The sequence below is a fragment of the Lepus europaeus genome, chromosome 1 (genome assembly GCF_033115175.1).
Source record: "Lepus europaeus isolate LE1 chromosome 1, mLepTim1.pri, whole genome shotgun sequence".
Classification (NCBI taxonomy): Eukaryota; Metazoa; Chordata; class Mammalia; order Lagomorpha; family Leporidae; genus Lepus; species Lepus europaeus.
Genome location: NC_084827.1, coordinates 78,660,102 through 78,677,434, shown reverse-complemented (window position 1 = coordinate 78,677,434; position 17,333 = coordinate 78,660,102). Strand labels below are relative to the sequence as shown.

The 17,333-nt window shown below is 38.4% G+C and overlaps 1 protein-coding gene across 1 annotated transcript in view; it reads right to left on the bottom strand.

Moving 5' to 3' along the window:
- Window positions 1-16,869, bottom strand: part of HNMT (histamine N-methyltransferase) — a 48,848-nt gene extending 31,979 nt beyond the window's left edge. The window contains exons 1-2 of the mRNA XM_062199386.1: window positions 16,574-16,869; window positions 8,840-8,892 (exon numbers count right to left, since the gene is read on the bottom strand). Of these exons, the coding sequence (XP_062055370.1) occupies window positions 8,840-8,892; window positions 16,574-16,710 (190 nt within the window). The 5' untranslated portion in view covers window positions 16,711-16,869. The remainder of the gene's footprint in view (window positions 1-8,839; window positions 8,893-16,573) is intronic.
- Between the last annotated feature and the right edge of the window lie 464 nt (window positions 16,870-17,333).

The following is a 17,333-nucleotide window of genomic DNA, read 5'->3' as shown; positions in this document are numbered from 1 at the left end:
CCAGTTCTCGAACCAGTGTCCATATGGGATGCAGGCGCTTCAACCCACTGCGCCACAGCTCCTGCCCCAGTAGCTATAATTCTTAAATGGATTTCTGGAATAATTGACCTATTAGTCTTTTTAGTATAATATAAACAAAACAGACATACATACTTATAGAAATTTATATTTGCATATATTACATATCAATTTGTGTATAGAAATACATATACATTTGTATATGAAAATATATATCTTATATGTGAATTCAATATACTATATAGAGAGAGCTATATAATTAACTACATGTACCTAGTTTGTTTTAGATATATTTAATTTTATGTATTTTGCAATCATGAAAAGCCCAATGATTAGTCATGAGTTTTTTTCCAAAAACAAAAAAAAAAAAGAAACTTAACTTCAAAAACTAGATTCAAAGGTTAGAATGAGATTCTTCCTCTGTGGTCATATTTAAAACAGCAACATCGGGTAGGTATTGCATTGCCATTTTGGACGATCCATTCCATATGTGAATGCCAGTTCAAGTTTTTGCTCTTTCTTATTTTCCTTTTCTTTAAATGTCTATTTATTTGAAAGGCAGAGTGATAGAGAGAGGGAAAGACGGAGGCAGATCTTCCATATGCTGGTTCACTCTGCAAATGCCCACACTAGCCAGGTCTGATCCTAGGCAAAGCCAGAAGCCAGGAACTCCATCTGATTCATCCATTTCGGTGGCAGGGCCCAAGAAGCTGGACCATCTTCTGCCTTCCCAGGCACATTTTTAGGAAGCTGAATTGGAAGAAGAGCAGCTGGGACTCAACTGGTACTCCAATGTGAGATATCAATGTTGCAAGCAGTAGCTTAACCCACTGCACCACAATGTGAGCTTCTAGCTCTTGTGCTTTAAATGTGGCTTCCTGCTAATGTATCTAAAAATTCAGCTGAAAATAACTTCAGTGTTTGAGTCCTTGCCAGCCACCCATGTAGGAGAGCTATTTGGAGCTCCTGGTTCCTGGATTGAGGTCCATTCCTGGTTGTGCTAGCCTTTAGGCAATGAACCAGTAGATAGAAGATTGATATTTCTCTTTTGTGTGCTCTCTCTCTCTTTTTTAAGTAAGTAAATACATTTTAAAACAACAAAAATGCAAAGACAAGGGTACAAGCTACTCAAAAAGATATGAGCAGAAGAATTGTAGCGTGGTCTCCTGGTTGGACAGGATCAGTCCCATTGCTGGAGGCCTGGATGTAGGGAACAACAAGATGGAGAGGGTGGAATGTCTAGGAGATGGCATTGATGCAACCTGTGAGGTTTGTGATGAGAAAGCAGGGGAATGGCTATTTACCAGGTTCTTCAATATTTTAATAACCAGGAAGGCCAAGCCAGTGCATATCAGATGAAAATTAGAACTATTCTTCATATGTAATGCTGAACTACATTCTAGAAAATTTTATTTCATTTCTTATCCTTATCTTTTATGGACTAGAGTGTGCAAATCACTGTAACGTCATCAGTAATACATATTATTGCCTTTTTAATTCTTGAATTTTTCTTAGTGAAATTTGGACTTTTCTTCAAAATTTTTATGTTTTATCAAATATATTATTATCTCACAAAGTAAATATTTTATCCTTTTTTTCTCAGCTTGTTACTGCTAATAACGTTGCAGGAGACCCTGGGTGTTGACTCTAATCTCTGTAATGGTCACCACTCCTTGTGGAATATATTGTTAGGTTCATCATCTACAAAATGAAGATAACAACAGACTTCTGTTGCACAGGTGCTTGAGTATGTGTATTAGATTGCAAGGTTTTATTCAATAGTGAATGTCAAATGGAAAACTGTACACTAATCATGAGACTGCGTTCCCAAAGTGGTACAAAAACTGGCAAAATACAAACTTCTCCATCACCAAAATTAAGATAACCACATGCCAAGGGCTTTCCTGTACATTGTAAATAATCCAAATTGTGAATGAAAAACATTCAAATGTTAACAACAACAACAAAAGAATTAGAATCTACCATGTTGCTTTTGCTCTGTTTTACCTGTGTAGGGCCATTGCTGCATGCTTATTAATTCTAACACTTTACAATTGAGTTTATTTACTTTGTAAGTATACAGTCATTTAATCTGCAAATAATGATAGTTTTGTCTTCATTCTGCCCATTATCCTTTGTTTTTCCGTTTCAAGCCTTATTAAATTAGCCAGAACAATCCTGTTCATTCTGTTTTTAATGACAGTGATTCTGATGTTGCAGCATTATCCTCCATTCTCTCAAATCTTTAATGGGTTTGTCTTTAACAGTGTTTCTAGTTCACTGAAAGTTTTCAATTCAGTACAATGGAGTCAATTATTTTGGTAAAATTATAAATGAAGACAAGTATATATTTTCGTTATAAGTTTATGAATGCCTTTAGCAATCCTTTACATGCAAAACTGTGGTTATCTAAAGAAGACAGCCTTAAATCCTAGTCATTAGTGTATCCCTACAGTCTATATCCTTCTAGTCATGGAATAATGCTGTCATGCAGCATGTGAGTAAATCAGTTTTTATTGGTTTTCAGTTATAAGCAATTAGAATCTGTGGCAAAAACTGTCTGCATGTCTCAAAACCCCCTTAAAATTCCATTTCTTCAATATAGTCAAATATGGTGATAGTCATCCAATCTTAGAGAAATACCTACCATTTTCTTTTTTTTTTTAAGATTTATTTATTTATTTGAAAGTCAGAGTTACAAACAGAGAGAAGGAAAGGCAGAGAGAGAGAGAGAGAGAGAAAGAGAGAGAGAGAGGGAGAAGTCTTCCATCAGCTGGTTCACTCCTCAATTGGCCGCAATGGCCTGAGCTGCGCTGATCCAAAGCCAGGAGCCAGGAGCTTCCTTTGGGTCCTCTACATGGGTGCAGGGGCCCAAGGACTTGGGTCGCCTTGTACTGCTTTCCTAGGCCATAGTAGAGAGCTGGATCAGAAGTAGAGCAGCTGGGACTCGAACCAGTGCCCATATGGGATGCTGGCACTGCTGGCGACAGCTTTTACCCACTACACCACAGCGCCGGCCTCCATGCCTACCATTTTCTAGAAGTTTATTTATAAAACCAGAGATTTTTCAGTATTGAAAATACTTTTACTGTGGCAAACACCCAAGAATTCTGTGTTTGAGTCCCTTCCATTGCATCTCTGAAAAGTATTTTTCCCAGCCTATGCTAACATTTATTGAGTGACAGATGGTTCTTATCTCCCAAGATGTGTGTTTCCATTTCTGGACAGGTTTGATCATTGCTAATTTCTTATACTGAACCAAGAAATCACTCCTTGGGGGATACCTGCATCCCATATTAACGTGCTGATTTGAGTCCTAGCTATTCTTCTTCTGTTAATGCACATGGGAAGCAGCAGAGGATGGCTCAAGTACTTGGTACCTGGATGTAGTTACTGTCTCCTGACTTTGGCCTTTGCCCTGGCCTAGCTCTAGCCGTTGTGGCCATGTTGAGAGTGAACCAGTGGATGGAAGATTCTCATATTCTCTATCTCTCAAGTAAATAAATCTTTAAAAAAATCACTCATTAGAGCTTTCAGCATTCAACCAATGACTCTTTGGAGCAAACTTTCTGTAGCATGCTTAAAAGAAATATCTAAAGTGGGCAACTAGCACATGCAAATGCTTTTTCTCTATATTTCCCCAATCATTCCTCATCTCTTGATCCAGGCTGTTGGTTTACTTGGGATAATTAGAAAACATTGACCTTTGCTTCTATTCCTACCACCTCCTGGTTTCTAAACCTGACACACCAGCTCTTCCAGTTCCTACTCTATTTACATTCCTTTAAGGCTATCCATCCAGCTTAAAACACTGAACTTCTGTGTCACCTTAACATGTCATTTATGAAAGGAGACAAGATTAATAATATTTGAAATTCAAATAGCTGTCTATTACTAAGTACCCCATGTCCCCTTTGCCAAGTTGAATAGTTTTGTTCTGTTTAGTATAATTTACTGGACTGAAGCTGGAGAACTTGTTGTGCTTTGGTGGCCCTCAGGTTTCTTATTTGTAAAGTGAGTATGTCAGTGGCCTCCACGTTCTCTAGTTTTTAGCCTGTGTAGGAGTTCTGCAGTTTCAGAAAGTTACAGAAAACACCCCACATCTGAGATGCATAAAGCACGCCACATCTGAGATTTTAATGTCAGAAAGTTAGAAAACACCTCCACATCTCCTCTGCACTCTCAGAAAGTTACAGAAAAGCACTCCATATCAGAGATTCTGATGTGGGAACGCTTATATGTAAAATTTTAAATTCATGAGCTATAAGCAGCTCCTGCTTCTCTCTGTATTGTATTCTTCATCTACCTGTCCATTTGGCATCCAAATGTTGCAGAACAGGAAAATCACATAAGCCTACTATTTTCAACATACATCAGTAAAACTATTACTAAAAATTTTTTTGAAATCATTTATTCCACATATATTTTATATATGAGTTGCTTCACTGGATTAAAAATTATTTATAAACATATATACACCTATATTATATATGATAGGGCAATTGAATTGGTATACAATAGGTTAATGAAAATAAAAACAGAAAGTTGAATACAATGAGATCATTTGTTTTAATTCTAACATATAAAACTTCCTGACATTTAAACATAAGAATTGAACATTGGGGCAGATAAAATGTTTCTCATTTGGGCAGAGCCCAAAGCAAGGAGGACATATTGCCCATTACTGCCTTCTGGGATGGTTTTCTAGGCATAAATGTATGCACTGTAAATTAATAGCATTCTCCCTTACCAACAAGAATATCAGTTTCTTTTTCTCCTGTACCATCTAGCATAAAGACAACACTCATTAAAAGTTGAATAATAATGAAACTGCATTGGGTAGTTTAATTTTAGGAAGCACCAATGTTGACAACGGACCAAAAAACAGAATCTATGAGACTTAGAATATAAGGCAATTACTTTCGAAACCCAAAACCAGTTGCTGGAGTTAATGATACGAATATTTTGAGACCTTGAATAAAGCAATCACAGATTTCCATTGTGTTTCATTAAAGTATACACACTCATGTGCAGGTACACATACACATATCTTTACACTGCCCAGTTGGGCCTCCATAAAAGCCATGTATTCTATATTTCTGTTTATGATCTGTTTTCCCCTTAATTTCCTCTGTTTCATTTTATCAGGGTCATATGCTGTTAATTTCATACATTTACTAACATTACTATATATACCCTGGATACAATACTACTTATCAGTTGTATTTTATTGAGATACACACTACATAGACTACACCAGAGTTTGCCATCAATTGCCTGTTTTAGTCTAGTTTCTCAGAGCACTGAAGTGCCAAACATATTTTTTTATAACTCACATTCTTTCTTAAGTCATGGCAACTCTCCACACAAACATCAGCCTCTGAATAAAAAAAGCTAGTAGATAGGTTGCACTTATACCACCTCTGTACTCATATTCCTCAAAAGAAAATCAAATAGGGCCACAGGAACATGGGCAGTAGTGGTAATAAAAGCAGGAATTTAACCTAAAGAGGCTATTAGTTTCTTTCTTTTGGTATGTTTTTCATTTGTGGCAGAAGGGGCAGCACAATTATCAAAGCCGAGAGAATATTTGCAATAGATGTCTAAAGTAATCTACAGGGGTCTGGGCAACCAACAACAGAACATCTAGGAATTGAGAACAGAGAGGTTGACCACCTGCAACACCAGTATTCCTTATGAGCACCTGTTCCAGTCCCTGCTGCTCCACCTCCAATCCAGCTTCCAGCCAATGTGCTTAGGAAAGCAATGGAAGTGCTTGGGCCCCTGCCACCCATGTGGGAGACCCTGTTGGAGTTCCAGGCTCCTTGTTTCGGTCTGGCTCAGACCCAGTTGTTGCATCCATCTGGGCCATGAGCAGCAGATGGAAGATTGATCTCTCTCTCTCTCTCTCTTCTTCCTCTCTCTCCCTCCCTCCTCCCTCCCTCCCTTTCTCTCTGCCTTTCAAGTAAATAAATAAATCTTAAGAAAAAAGTAGAAAACAGAAACTGGAAAACATATATACAAAACACCAAGTGCAGTGCAGGGCTGATGGCCACATTTACCAGGGATTGGAATCAAGTGTTTGACTTGAAGGGATACTCATGTCACAGGATGATGTAACTCTGTGGCACACTGTGGATCCTAGAACATGGGGGAAACCATTTCTCTAAGACGAGGATAGGGAATTCCTTCCTTTATAAATAATGCATCATTGTTCTTTGGGCAATGACAAGTTATTAGGTAACTATCTCCCTGTTGCTATAAGAGCATTCTAACCAACTGAAGTAAAGTGCTCATTCCTCTCAAATATTTTTCTTCCATAATAAAGGCACATAGGCCAAGGGATTTTAAATGTGCTGCCTTTTATTTCAAGTAGCTTGATTGGATAGTGAAAGCAAAGCATTCAAAACTTGAATTTTCTTGGACTTCTTATGCTTCAGATCAATTTCTTATGAAGGGTGACCTTAAAGGGCAGCCCTATTCTTCCTAAAGCAGAGCCTGTTATTAATACAATGTTAGGGCTCAGTCAGAAGAACTTCAAGTCATGCTCCCTTTATTTTCAAAAGTTTCTATATTAGCTCCTATGTGCACATTTATGTAAAGAATCACTGTGCAGGCCAAATGTTCCCTTCTCTAGATAGCTTATAAGCATCTGGATAAATTTGCATTAGAAATTCAATTAACTTTATATTGAAAGGTCAATTAACTTGGTCATGATAGAGATTGTTTTTAATTACTTTTCCTTGTAGGGCTTCTCTTCTTTTCTAAGTACAAGTGACACTATCAAATGATAGTCTCATTGCCTGTTGGTTGCCTGAAATTCATATGCAAACACACTGGAAATGGCTGTCTTGGTTTAGGGAATTAATAGGGTATTCTTTGGACAATTCATCACTATTATAATCCTTTGGGCTTAAAGTATCTGTAAGAAATAATAGAGTATTTTAGCTCAAACACTGTTTATAATATTACTCATGGAAATATTCTTCATTATTTTTCCTTGTTGGTTTCTATTTTCTTAGTGAGAGACAATAATGGAAAATAATTTTAAGGATTAGTTCTTATTATATTATATCAGAGTGTATTCTATGAATAATGAATAAATAATTGTATCAAAAACTAGCTATCTCATTTCATTAGAAGAATCATGGTTATCTTTTTGGTAATATGGGCAAGAAATCAATTAATTCATGTTTTGGGCCTACAGCATTCATGCTTAACAGACATAAGGAATTACCACTGCACACCAGGCACCAAGTAGCAGTATAGTGTGCACTTGCTACCAAGTACTAAGCCATCACTCAGACAAAAGAAAGTGTTAACTAAAGTCATAAAAATATAAAAATGTTAACATACTTTTATATACAAATATTTTAACCCAAACTTCCAGGTAACTTGCAACTTAAAAGTAAAGCAGTCACTATTTAGGAGTTTGACATGAGATGGTTTTGAGATGAAACTTGCTTTATTCTTGCAGAAGAGAACAACCTTATAGGAGCAATAATAATGTGTTAAGCCCTTTGTAAATATTACCTATATGATAACATATGAATAAATTAGAAATCATTTTCCCATTTTACTGATGAGAAAACTGAAGCTTATGTTTCAGCCAAGGTCAAATAGTCCACTGGGAAAAGACTCAGCAATGGCATCCATGTCAATTTTCCACCAAGATAAAAATACCAGTTCTAAGAGCAGTTAGGCTATGGAATGCTTAAACAAGTCAAAGTGAGTTGGGGAGAGTTTTGAATACTTAGAAGGCAGTTCTAGAGCTCAGTCAGAGGAAGGCAGTGGTGTAGGCCAATGTAAATCAAAGAGCAGATTCACAATAATGTAAGGTAACTGCATGTTTTCCCCTATAGCGAGACTTCCTCAATGAGGAAGCTGTGCATCAATTTACATTCTAGTACACATTTCTAACCTCTTCACAGATCAGTAACAGTTTGCACACTAATAACCAGTATAATGACCATGCTTTAAGAGGCACAAAGTAAAAGGAACATTTTATGAAATTTTCCTCTTCTGTAAACAGTAGGTCATTTTGGATATAAGTTATCCTTGAAGTTATCCTATAAAGGGGTCTTTAAAAATGCTCATGGAAAGGGGCCAACACTGTAGCGTAGCAGGTAAAGCATCTGCCAACAGTGCCTGCATCCCATGTAACAACCGGTTGGAGTCCAAGCTGCTCCATTTCCAATCCAGCTCTCTGCTATGACCTGGGAAAGCAGTAGAAGATGGCCCAAGTCCTTGGGCCCCTGCACCAGCGTGGGAGACCCAAAAGAATCTCCTGGCTCCTGGCTTCAGATTGGCCCACTAACTGTTGCGGCCATTTGGGGAGTAAATCAGCAATGGAAGTTTTCTCTCTCTCTCTCTCTCTATCTATCTATCTTTCTCCCCCCTCTGCCTTTCTGTAACTCTGTCTTTCAAATAAATAAATAAATCTTTTTAAAAAGAAGAGAAAATGAAATAAGTTTAAAAAATTTCATTGAAATGTTTTATGAAAAAGCATGCGTCGAATTAAAAAATTTATGAACCTAAAATATTTATTTCATTTTCCATAGATTCTTAAAATTATTCTTATAATTTTTTTCCATATATAAAGAAGAATAAGAAATTCAGATCATTTATTTAACAGATAGTTATAAAGGCTAATAATTAAACCCTATAAATCTATCCTTAGTTTATATGATGTTGATAGTTTTAATAAGAAAATTTTCTTCAAAAGCAAAAGGAAGTACTTTTCCCTGAAGAATGGAAAACATTATTTTAATAACATGATACTTGGAGTGCAATGCAAATTTCTGAAATGCGTTATTCATACCTGCACCTCCTCCTATGCTCAGAATCTTAATTCCTGATTTTACATCCCCAATCCTGAAAAACAAAAACAAAAAAGCTAGTTTAAGAAAAATGCACTTAGTGCTCTGTAAAATCTGATTATCAAGGCTAGTGTCAGAGAATAGACAAAGACTTATAAAAAGAAATAAAAACTAGACAACAGGAAAGCTCTCAATCATCCCAGTATTCTGCTGTCTTTAGGGAATCTTTAAAATATAGGTTCCATTAATTAATAATCGTGAGCTGAGAGATATGGAAACAGCACCAGGAACATCTCCGAGGGGAGAGATGACATCAGTTAGGAGAACAAGAGCAGAAAAGTGGACCCTAGAGCCTGATAATATAATCAATCATTTATTGTAATTGGGGGAAATTCTATAGGGGATTCACACTATCTTTATGAAGTCTGCCTTATACCTTTTCTTCTTTCCACCTTCTTCTCACTACACAAATGTTTCATAAAGCATTTATATGGGTCAGCGCTGTGGCGCTGCAGTTTAAGCTGGCATCCCACATGGGGGCTGTTTCGGACCTCAGCTACTCCACTTCCAATCCAGCTCCCTGCTAACGTGTCTGGGAAAGCAGTGGAGGATGGCCCTAGTCCTTGGGCCCTTTAACCCATGTGGGAGAGGAGACGAGGCTCCAGGCTCCTGGCTTCAGCTTGGCCCAGCACTGGCTGTTGTGGTCCTTTGGGGAGTGAACCAGCAGATGGAAGATCTCTCTCTCTCTCTATCTCTCCTTCTCTTGCTTTGTAATTCTGCTTTCAAATATATGAATAATAATAATTTGGGACATGCTCGATCGGACTTGCCCCAAATGATGGAGTTAGAAACGTGCCAGGGGATTCCAATATAATCCCATCAAGGTGGCATGTACCAATGCCATCTCACTAGTCCAAGTGATCAATTTCAGTTCACAATTGTTCAAAATGATACAGTCAAAGAGATCACATAAACAAAACTAGTGTCTGCTAATACTAACTGATAGAATTAAGAAGGAGAGAATGATCCAACATGGGAAGAGGGATACACAACAGAATCATAGAATGGCAGATGTCCTAAGCAGCACTCTGGCCTCAGAATTAGCCCTTAAGGCATTCAGATATGGCTGAAGTGCCCAGGAGAGTATTTTAGGCATGGAAAGCCAAGACACTCTGTGAAAAAAAAAAAAAAAACCTAAATGAAAGATCTCTGCGAGTGAGATCCCAGTGGAAAGAATGGACCTTCAAAGAAGGAGGTACCTTTCTCTGAAGGGAGAAGAGACCTTCCACTTTGACTATGACCTTGTCTAAATAAGATCGGAGTCAGTGAAGTCAAAAGGCTTCCATAGCCTTGGCAATTCATGACAAAAGCCTAGGGAGATTGCTGACGCCATAAACAAGAGTGTCAATTTTTTAAGTCAACAACAGGAGTCACTGTGTACTTACTCCTCATGTAGGATCTCTGTCCTTTATGTGTTGTTCAATGTGAATAAATGCTATAACTAGTACTCAAACAGTATTTTTCACTTTGTGTTTCAGTGTGGGTGCAAACTGTTGAGATCTTTACTTAATATATACTAAATTGATCTTCTGTATATAAAGAGAATTGCAAATGAATCTTGATGTGAATGGAATGGGAGAGGGAGCGGGAGATGGGAGGGTTGTGCGTGGGAGGGAGGTTGTAGAGGGGAAAAAGCCATTGTAATCCATAAGCTGTACTTTGGAAATTTATATTTATTAAAGTTTAAAAATGATTAAAAATAACTATTTATGATGTGCCTATCATAGGCATTATGGTTATAAAAATGAATGAGACACTACTTTGCTCTCAAATTGAAATGGGAAGTAATAAAACCCTAATTATGACTCTAGTACTAGAAATAGAGTGGAATAGACAGGTTGGAAAGTAAGCCAATAGGACTTACTTTTAGATGGATGTGAAGAGGTCAGAAAAACATACGAGTGCACATTGGCTGCCCTATTTCTAGCTTGGATAACTGGGCAAAGGGCAGCTTCCTTTCGAAGCTTCAGAATATAGTTTGGCAGCCTGTTTACATTTTGTTAGTTTTTTCTAAAATGAAACTAAATTCACAAGCATTTGGATATGCAAGATTTAAGTTGGATAGGAGAAACAGCAGGGTCAATGGGATATTCTGAAAAATGATTGTCGTAAGTAGTGGTCCAAACTAGGAGAGTAGATTCCATCACCCAATCATATTGCAAAGAGTTACTAAAGTAGTGTTGTGATGATACTGTCCCCACTTTTAAAAGGCATTGGGTTGTGAGGAATACACAAAGGAGACAGAAGGAAGGTGATAAAAGTCAGAGAGGGGCTTGGAGAATTGGAGACAGAGATAGCCATCAGTAGTGTCAAAGGCAGCAGCCTGTACTACTATAAAAGGAAAATTCTCCATTGAATTTCACAGTACGGATGTCTTTGATAATAACCATTTTAAAAGGAGGTTGAGGACTGAAGTCAGATGGCAGTAGGATTAAAAGTGAACTCAACAGAGAGGAAGTAAACTCTGGAGAATATTGAAGCAGGCTGAAAAGGTGAGAAGAAGAGAGGAATGCTAGAAGGAAAGATGAACCGAAGGGATGGTGTGTGTTTGCACTGTGGGATGGTAAGCTTGCCTGTGTTTTGGCTGATATGTGTAAAACAGCCTGTACCGCACAATCAGGTGAAGACATAGTTTGTAGGCAAGTCCTAAGGGAAGTTGGGAAGGCTGGAGTCAAAGTTATGTCTGAATGAGTTCTAACAACCTTCCAGCTCATAATACTGAGTCTTTACACACTTGTCCCCATCTTTGTCTTTTGTTCACTTATATCTGAAGACAGCCAGGAAGGCTGTGGTGCAGAGCATCCAGGTTGGAATCCCAATTTCATGCTGTGTTACTTCGAGCAAGATCCTTGACCTCTCTGTGACAGAGGATAATGATACCACCTACTTTATACAACTGTTAATAATTATATCTGAAAGTTATGAAGGAGTTAAGATAACTGGATAATTTAATCCCTGTAAATACCTTAGAAGTGAATCTGCATGTGACAAGCACTTAACATTGACTGTGGTCCTCTCTGATCTGTGAGGGACATGTTCCATGACTGTGGGGTTCACATGAAACTGCAGATTGAACCAAATCCTATATAAGTATTTACCGGTTTTTAATACATACGCACCTATGATAAAGTTTAATTTGTGAATTAGTCATAGTAAGGCATTAGCAGCAATGACTAATAATAAAATAGAATAATTACAGCGATATATTATAATAAAAGTTAATTAAAACTTACAAATTGTTTATTTCTGGAATTTTTCATTTGATATCAAGCAGAGTTAACAAAACCAATAAGGAAGGTGGTAAGAGGACAAATGTATTAGTAATTATTGTGATTCTAGGCCAAGCTAAGCAATTCATATGAATTAACTCTCTGAATCTCGCAAATCCTCTATGAGTTGGTCACCTTTATTATTCATTTCATGTATTATAATTATAACTAACAATTCCTGAAAACTTATTGTATTCCAGATAAGCAACTGAATGTAACATGTAACCACAACACCCATAAAGTTTACTATTTACGGCTACATAGTCTCCCAATACCTACCTTACCCTCTGCCCAAAATCAGAGATTGAAAACTTCCTCCCTGAGGAAATAAACCATCAGTGAACAGACTTACCTGTATTGATATATGAGGATCTCCCAGGAAAGAGCTGAGTCCACACCCAATTACTACAATGGACCTGTCATTCAATAACTTTTTCTTGGTGTGGGCTTCTGACACATCACTTAAGATGTTGCCTGGGGAGCCAGTACATGGCTCATTGGGTTAATCCTCCACCTGCAGCGCCAGCATCCCATATGGGCACCGGGTTCTAGTCCTGAGTGCTCCTCTTGCAGTCCAGCTCTCTGCTGTGGCCCAGGAGGGCAGTGGAGGATGGCCCAAGTGCTTGGGCCCTGCACCCACATGGGAGACCAGGAGGAAGCACATGGCTCCTGGCTTCGGATTGGCACAGCGCCAGCTGTAGCGGCCATTTGGGGGGTGAACCAACGGAAGGAAAATCTTTCTCTCTGTCTCTCTCTCTCTCACTGTCTAACTCTGCCTGTCTAATAAAAAAAAAAAAAAAAAAAAGATGTTGCCTGGGATGCCTTAATCCCATAGTGCAGTGCCTAACTTCAGGTCCTGGCTCCACTCTCCATTCTGGCTTCCTGCTAATGCACCCTGGGAGGCAAAGTGAAGTAGGTTGGTCCCTACAACCACATGGGAGACCCAGAATGAATCTTAGCTGCTATCTTTGGCCTGACCCAGCCTCAGCTGTTGTAGGCATTTGGAGAGTGAACAAGCAGATGAGAGATCTATCTGTCTCTATCTCTGTCTCTGTCTCTGTCTCTCTCTATGTCTGTCTTTCAAATAAATGCAATTTTTCAAAAACCTGTCCTTATATATACAAGTAGAATCTGAACTGCTTTTTAGTGCCTCCTTATTTGATTGGATGGACAATCCAAGCTCATCAGGTAGTTGGAGAGATCCCTTACGTGATAAATAGAGACTAAAATAAACAGAAAAAGAAACTCAGAAGATACACACTGAGAGCAGAGGAAAATTTTGTAATAGAAAAGAGAAGGCATTACATCTGTGGCAGACAAAAAGGATGCAATAAAAAAGGAGCATTCTTAGAAACTCAAAATATAAAAGCAAGAGAGACATTAGTGGAAAGGCTGACAGGTAACATTGTAGAAAACGTGGAAATAGGGGCCGGTGCTATGGCATAGCGGGTAAAGCTGCCTCCTGCAGTGCCAGCATCCCATATGGACACCAGCTGGAGTCCTGGCTGCTCCACTTTTGATCCAGCCCTCTGCTATGGCCTGGGAAAGCAATGGAATTCGGACCAAGTCCCTGCACCTGTGTGGGAGACCTGGAAGAAGCTCCAGGCTCCTGGTTTCGGATCAGCTCAGCTCTGGCTATTATGGCCATTTGGGGAGTGAACCAACAGATGGAAGACCTCACTCTCTCTGCCTTTGCCTCTCTGTAACTCTGCCTTTCAAATAAATAAATCTTTAAAAAAAAGTGGAAATATATCAAAATTTGACAGTTCATACAGAAGGTCTGGTATTTGGTGAATAAAATTTCCAGAAAGAGAAAATAGAGAGTGAAATAATTTAAAAATTAAAAATGTCAAGATTCCCAAAACTAATGGATCTGAATCCCAAATGAAATGATCCAGGTTTCAAATGACTTTGAAACCTTACCCCTAACTTAGTATCTTAAATTTTAGAATACTAGAAATAAGAAGATCCTAAGAACTTTAAAGTAGGGAAAATGAAACAAAGCAATAGAAAGAGCTCACATGTTACAGATAAGGAATTTGAATGCCATTGGATTCCTTAATAGGTATTCTACTAGCTAAGAGAAAATGGGGAAATACCTTTAAATTTGTGATACAGAAACATTTTGAGTATACATTTCTATATCCAAACTATCTTAAAAAAGATGAACATAGAAGGCATTTTTTGAAGAGATTTACTTATTGGGGTCAGTGTCATGGCATAGTGGGTAAAGCTGTCACGTGCAATGCTGGCATACCATATGGACCTTAGTTTGTGTCGTGGGTGCTCCACATCTGACCCAGCTCCATGTTAACGGCCTGGGAAAAGCAGTGGAAGATGGTCCAAGAGCTTGGGCCCCTGGTACCCATGTTGGAGACCTAGATGAAGCTCCTGGCTCCTGACTTCAGCCTGGTCCAGCCCTGGTCATTGCGGCCATCTAAAGAGTAAACTAGCAGATGGAAGATCTCTGTCTCTCCCTCTTACTATACCTATAACTTTAAAATAAATAATTTTTTTTTAAAAAAATTGAGTAATAACATCTGTTTTAGAATTATAAAAGGAAATCCCATAAAAAACAGTTAAAAGACTTCCAAGTATTTAAAGTGGCTCCTTTTGGCATGTGGGAATTAGGGGCAGACTGGATGGAACAAGACTATATTTTTGTTTTTGTTATTTTTTTTAGAAGTTTTAGTTCTATTAAAATATGAGCATGCTTTGGTTTAAAAAATGTTAAAATTTAAGTAATTTGAGTCCACACCCAAATAAACAGCTGACCACAACCAGTCACTACGGTGAGCCACCCACTTATCAAACTCTACCTTCGATACACACAGGCTCCAAACTGTCTTTTAGTGCCCCACAAATTACAAACAACTTTAAGTAGTAATTTTAAATGATCTTCAACTAAATCTCATTTCAATCACTACCTTCAGGAAAAAAAAATACCTTCTTAATAAATAACACTTTGATTTCAGATCATTCCTAATTATTTTTTATTATAGTGCACATTTAGCTTTGCCTTTAAAAAAATTCTTAGGCTTTCACAAGTGTGACATTCAATATTTCCAGTGAGATTGTATTTGCTTGGAAGACAGGGAAGGGGTCATCCGTTCATCATGATGTTATATCCATTCAGGGTCCCTCTTCAAATCAAACCATTTGGCTAAAGAAAACCAAACATCTGGCTTAAATACAGCAAGGAAGCCATACTTTTAGTATTGGGAGATAACTGAAAAATTAACTCATTACTTTTAATTTTAAAAATGAACAAAAAGAATCAAAGAAGTAGACTGTGTATTACTTCACAGATAAGAAGTTGTCTGCCTTGGCTGTCTGCTTTGATTCTGGGTGGCTATCCTATTACATACTAATTATAAATATATTATATTATATTATATTTTTGGAAATGAATCTTTAAAACTGAACAAAGTGAAATAGAACATAAGAAGGGAAATAGGATTCCATATCCATCCAACAAGGCCTGCTCTGTTCAGGCAGAGGCACCGCCCTGGCGAGAGAATTTCAAGCCTGCAATAGAGAAACTCAGCAAGAGATAAAATATCTGGTACCTCTGCTGTTTGCAAATTGGATCCACAGTCAATCATTTCTCCCTAGTTTTCCATCATTATTTCCTAAAGCAGAGTGAGTTATGTATGGCAATTCTTCCCCAGATAGGTGATTTGATTATCTTTAGCACACAGAATCTGTTACTCTCATAATGCTTATCAGTTCTGGCATAAATTGAACACATTAGTCACCCTTCCCCCACCTACCCCCCCCCCCAAAAAAAAATAAGTCTGCAAGAAGGGTGGGAATTAGTGAGTTTCACTGATAATGGGAAAATGCTCTTTTTAAAGGATCACAGTGCTAACATTAAGTTGAAAGAAAAGACAATGGGGGAGGTGGGTGAAAGTAATAATGCTAATAATGGATAAGGAAAATGAATTAAAATGGATAATCCAAGAAATGAGAAATGAGAGGCACCCACTCAGTCCTCAGGGGCAAACAGTCTTTGGCAATTATTTATATTTGATTCCAAAGAAAAGAATGCCAGACTTCCCGGGGGACTTTTTTGAAATGTAAAATTTGGAGGAGAGTTGAAAAACCGAAGTTCAAAGATTTCTATCTTATCCTAAATGAACAGGGATTTGTGCCTTCAAATGGTTAACGCTTATCTCTGTGCAGCTGGAAATCCAGCTCACATTGGCGGCTCTGAGCATCAAGCAGCCAGCCAGCCAAAGCACCGCAGGAGGAAGGCAGAGCAGGGCAGCGAGGAGGGGCGAGAGGGAGCTGCTATCAGTAACTCCCCTTGTCCCCGTGCCCAGCCTGCCGAGCTCGGCTCCATCCATCACCGGCGTACAGCGAGCAGAGGCTTGTCTCTTTGACGAAAACATCCCTTTTTGTTACCTTGCTATTATGCCTGGCAGCTTCTTGTCCAAGAATTCCTGCATGCACTGGTGTTCCGTGGAATGGCTGAGGAATCTCCGAAAAGATTCGACATAGCGGCTGTGGTCAGAAAACAAGCTCCTCATGGAAGATGCCATATTTAGTTTTCTGAGGGAGACAGGGAGGAAAGTCAGCTGTTACTTCCTCTCCTTCTCTTTTCAGTTCCTCATTTCCTTCTTTCTCTCCCCACCCCCTTTAGTTGCTATCCAAAAGAAAAAAACACCACCAGCCACACACGACGATGCTTGCTCTGAATTTAAGGCTGGCATGCAGAACTTGCCACTCCGTATTTGTTCAGGACTTTGGGCTGATACTTTAACCCCAGCCCAGTTGTTTTTTAAGAGAGGTAATAAAGCAAGGCAATGAATCCACAGCTAAAACTTGTTTTAAAAGCCCTGCTGTACAGAAAACCTTAAAAACAGATTGCATTCAAATCACTTCCTATTTGGTCAGTAGCTGCCACAAATGAATTCCAAGTGGGATCATGGCTGTGAAGTGCAAGAAACATAGGAATAAACAGCACAGTTACAGGGCTACTGGGCACTTTCAAAAATCTACAGCCCTGAAATCTTTGGCAGAAGATTATCACCTGCCTTTGTGCTTCGCACAGAAGCTTCTGCCTTCATGTCCCTGAGCACTGGCACTTTTAAACTTCTGTGCTTCATTTCTTCAAGTGCCGATTGACGACATATCAATGCATATAATTTTATATGTTGGCTAG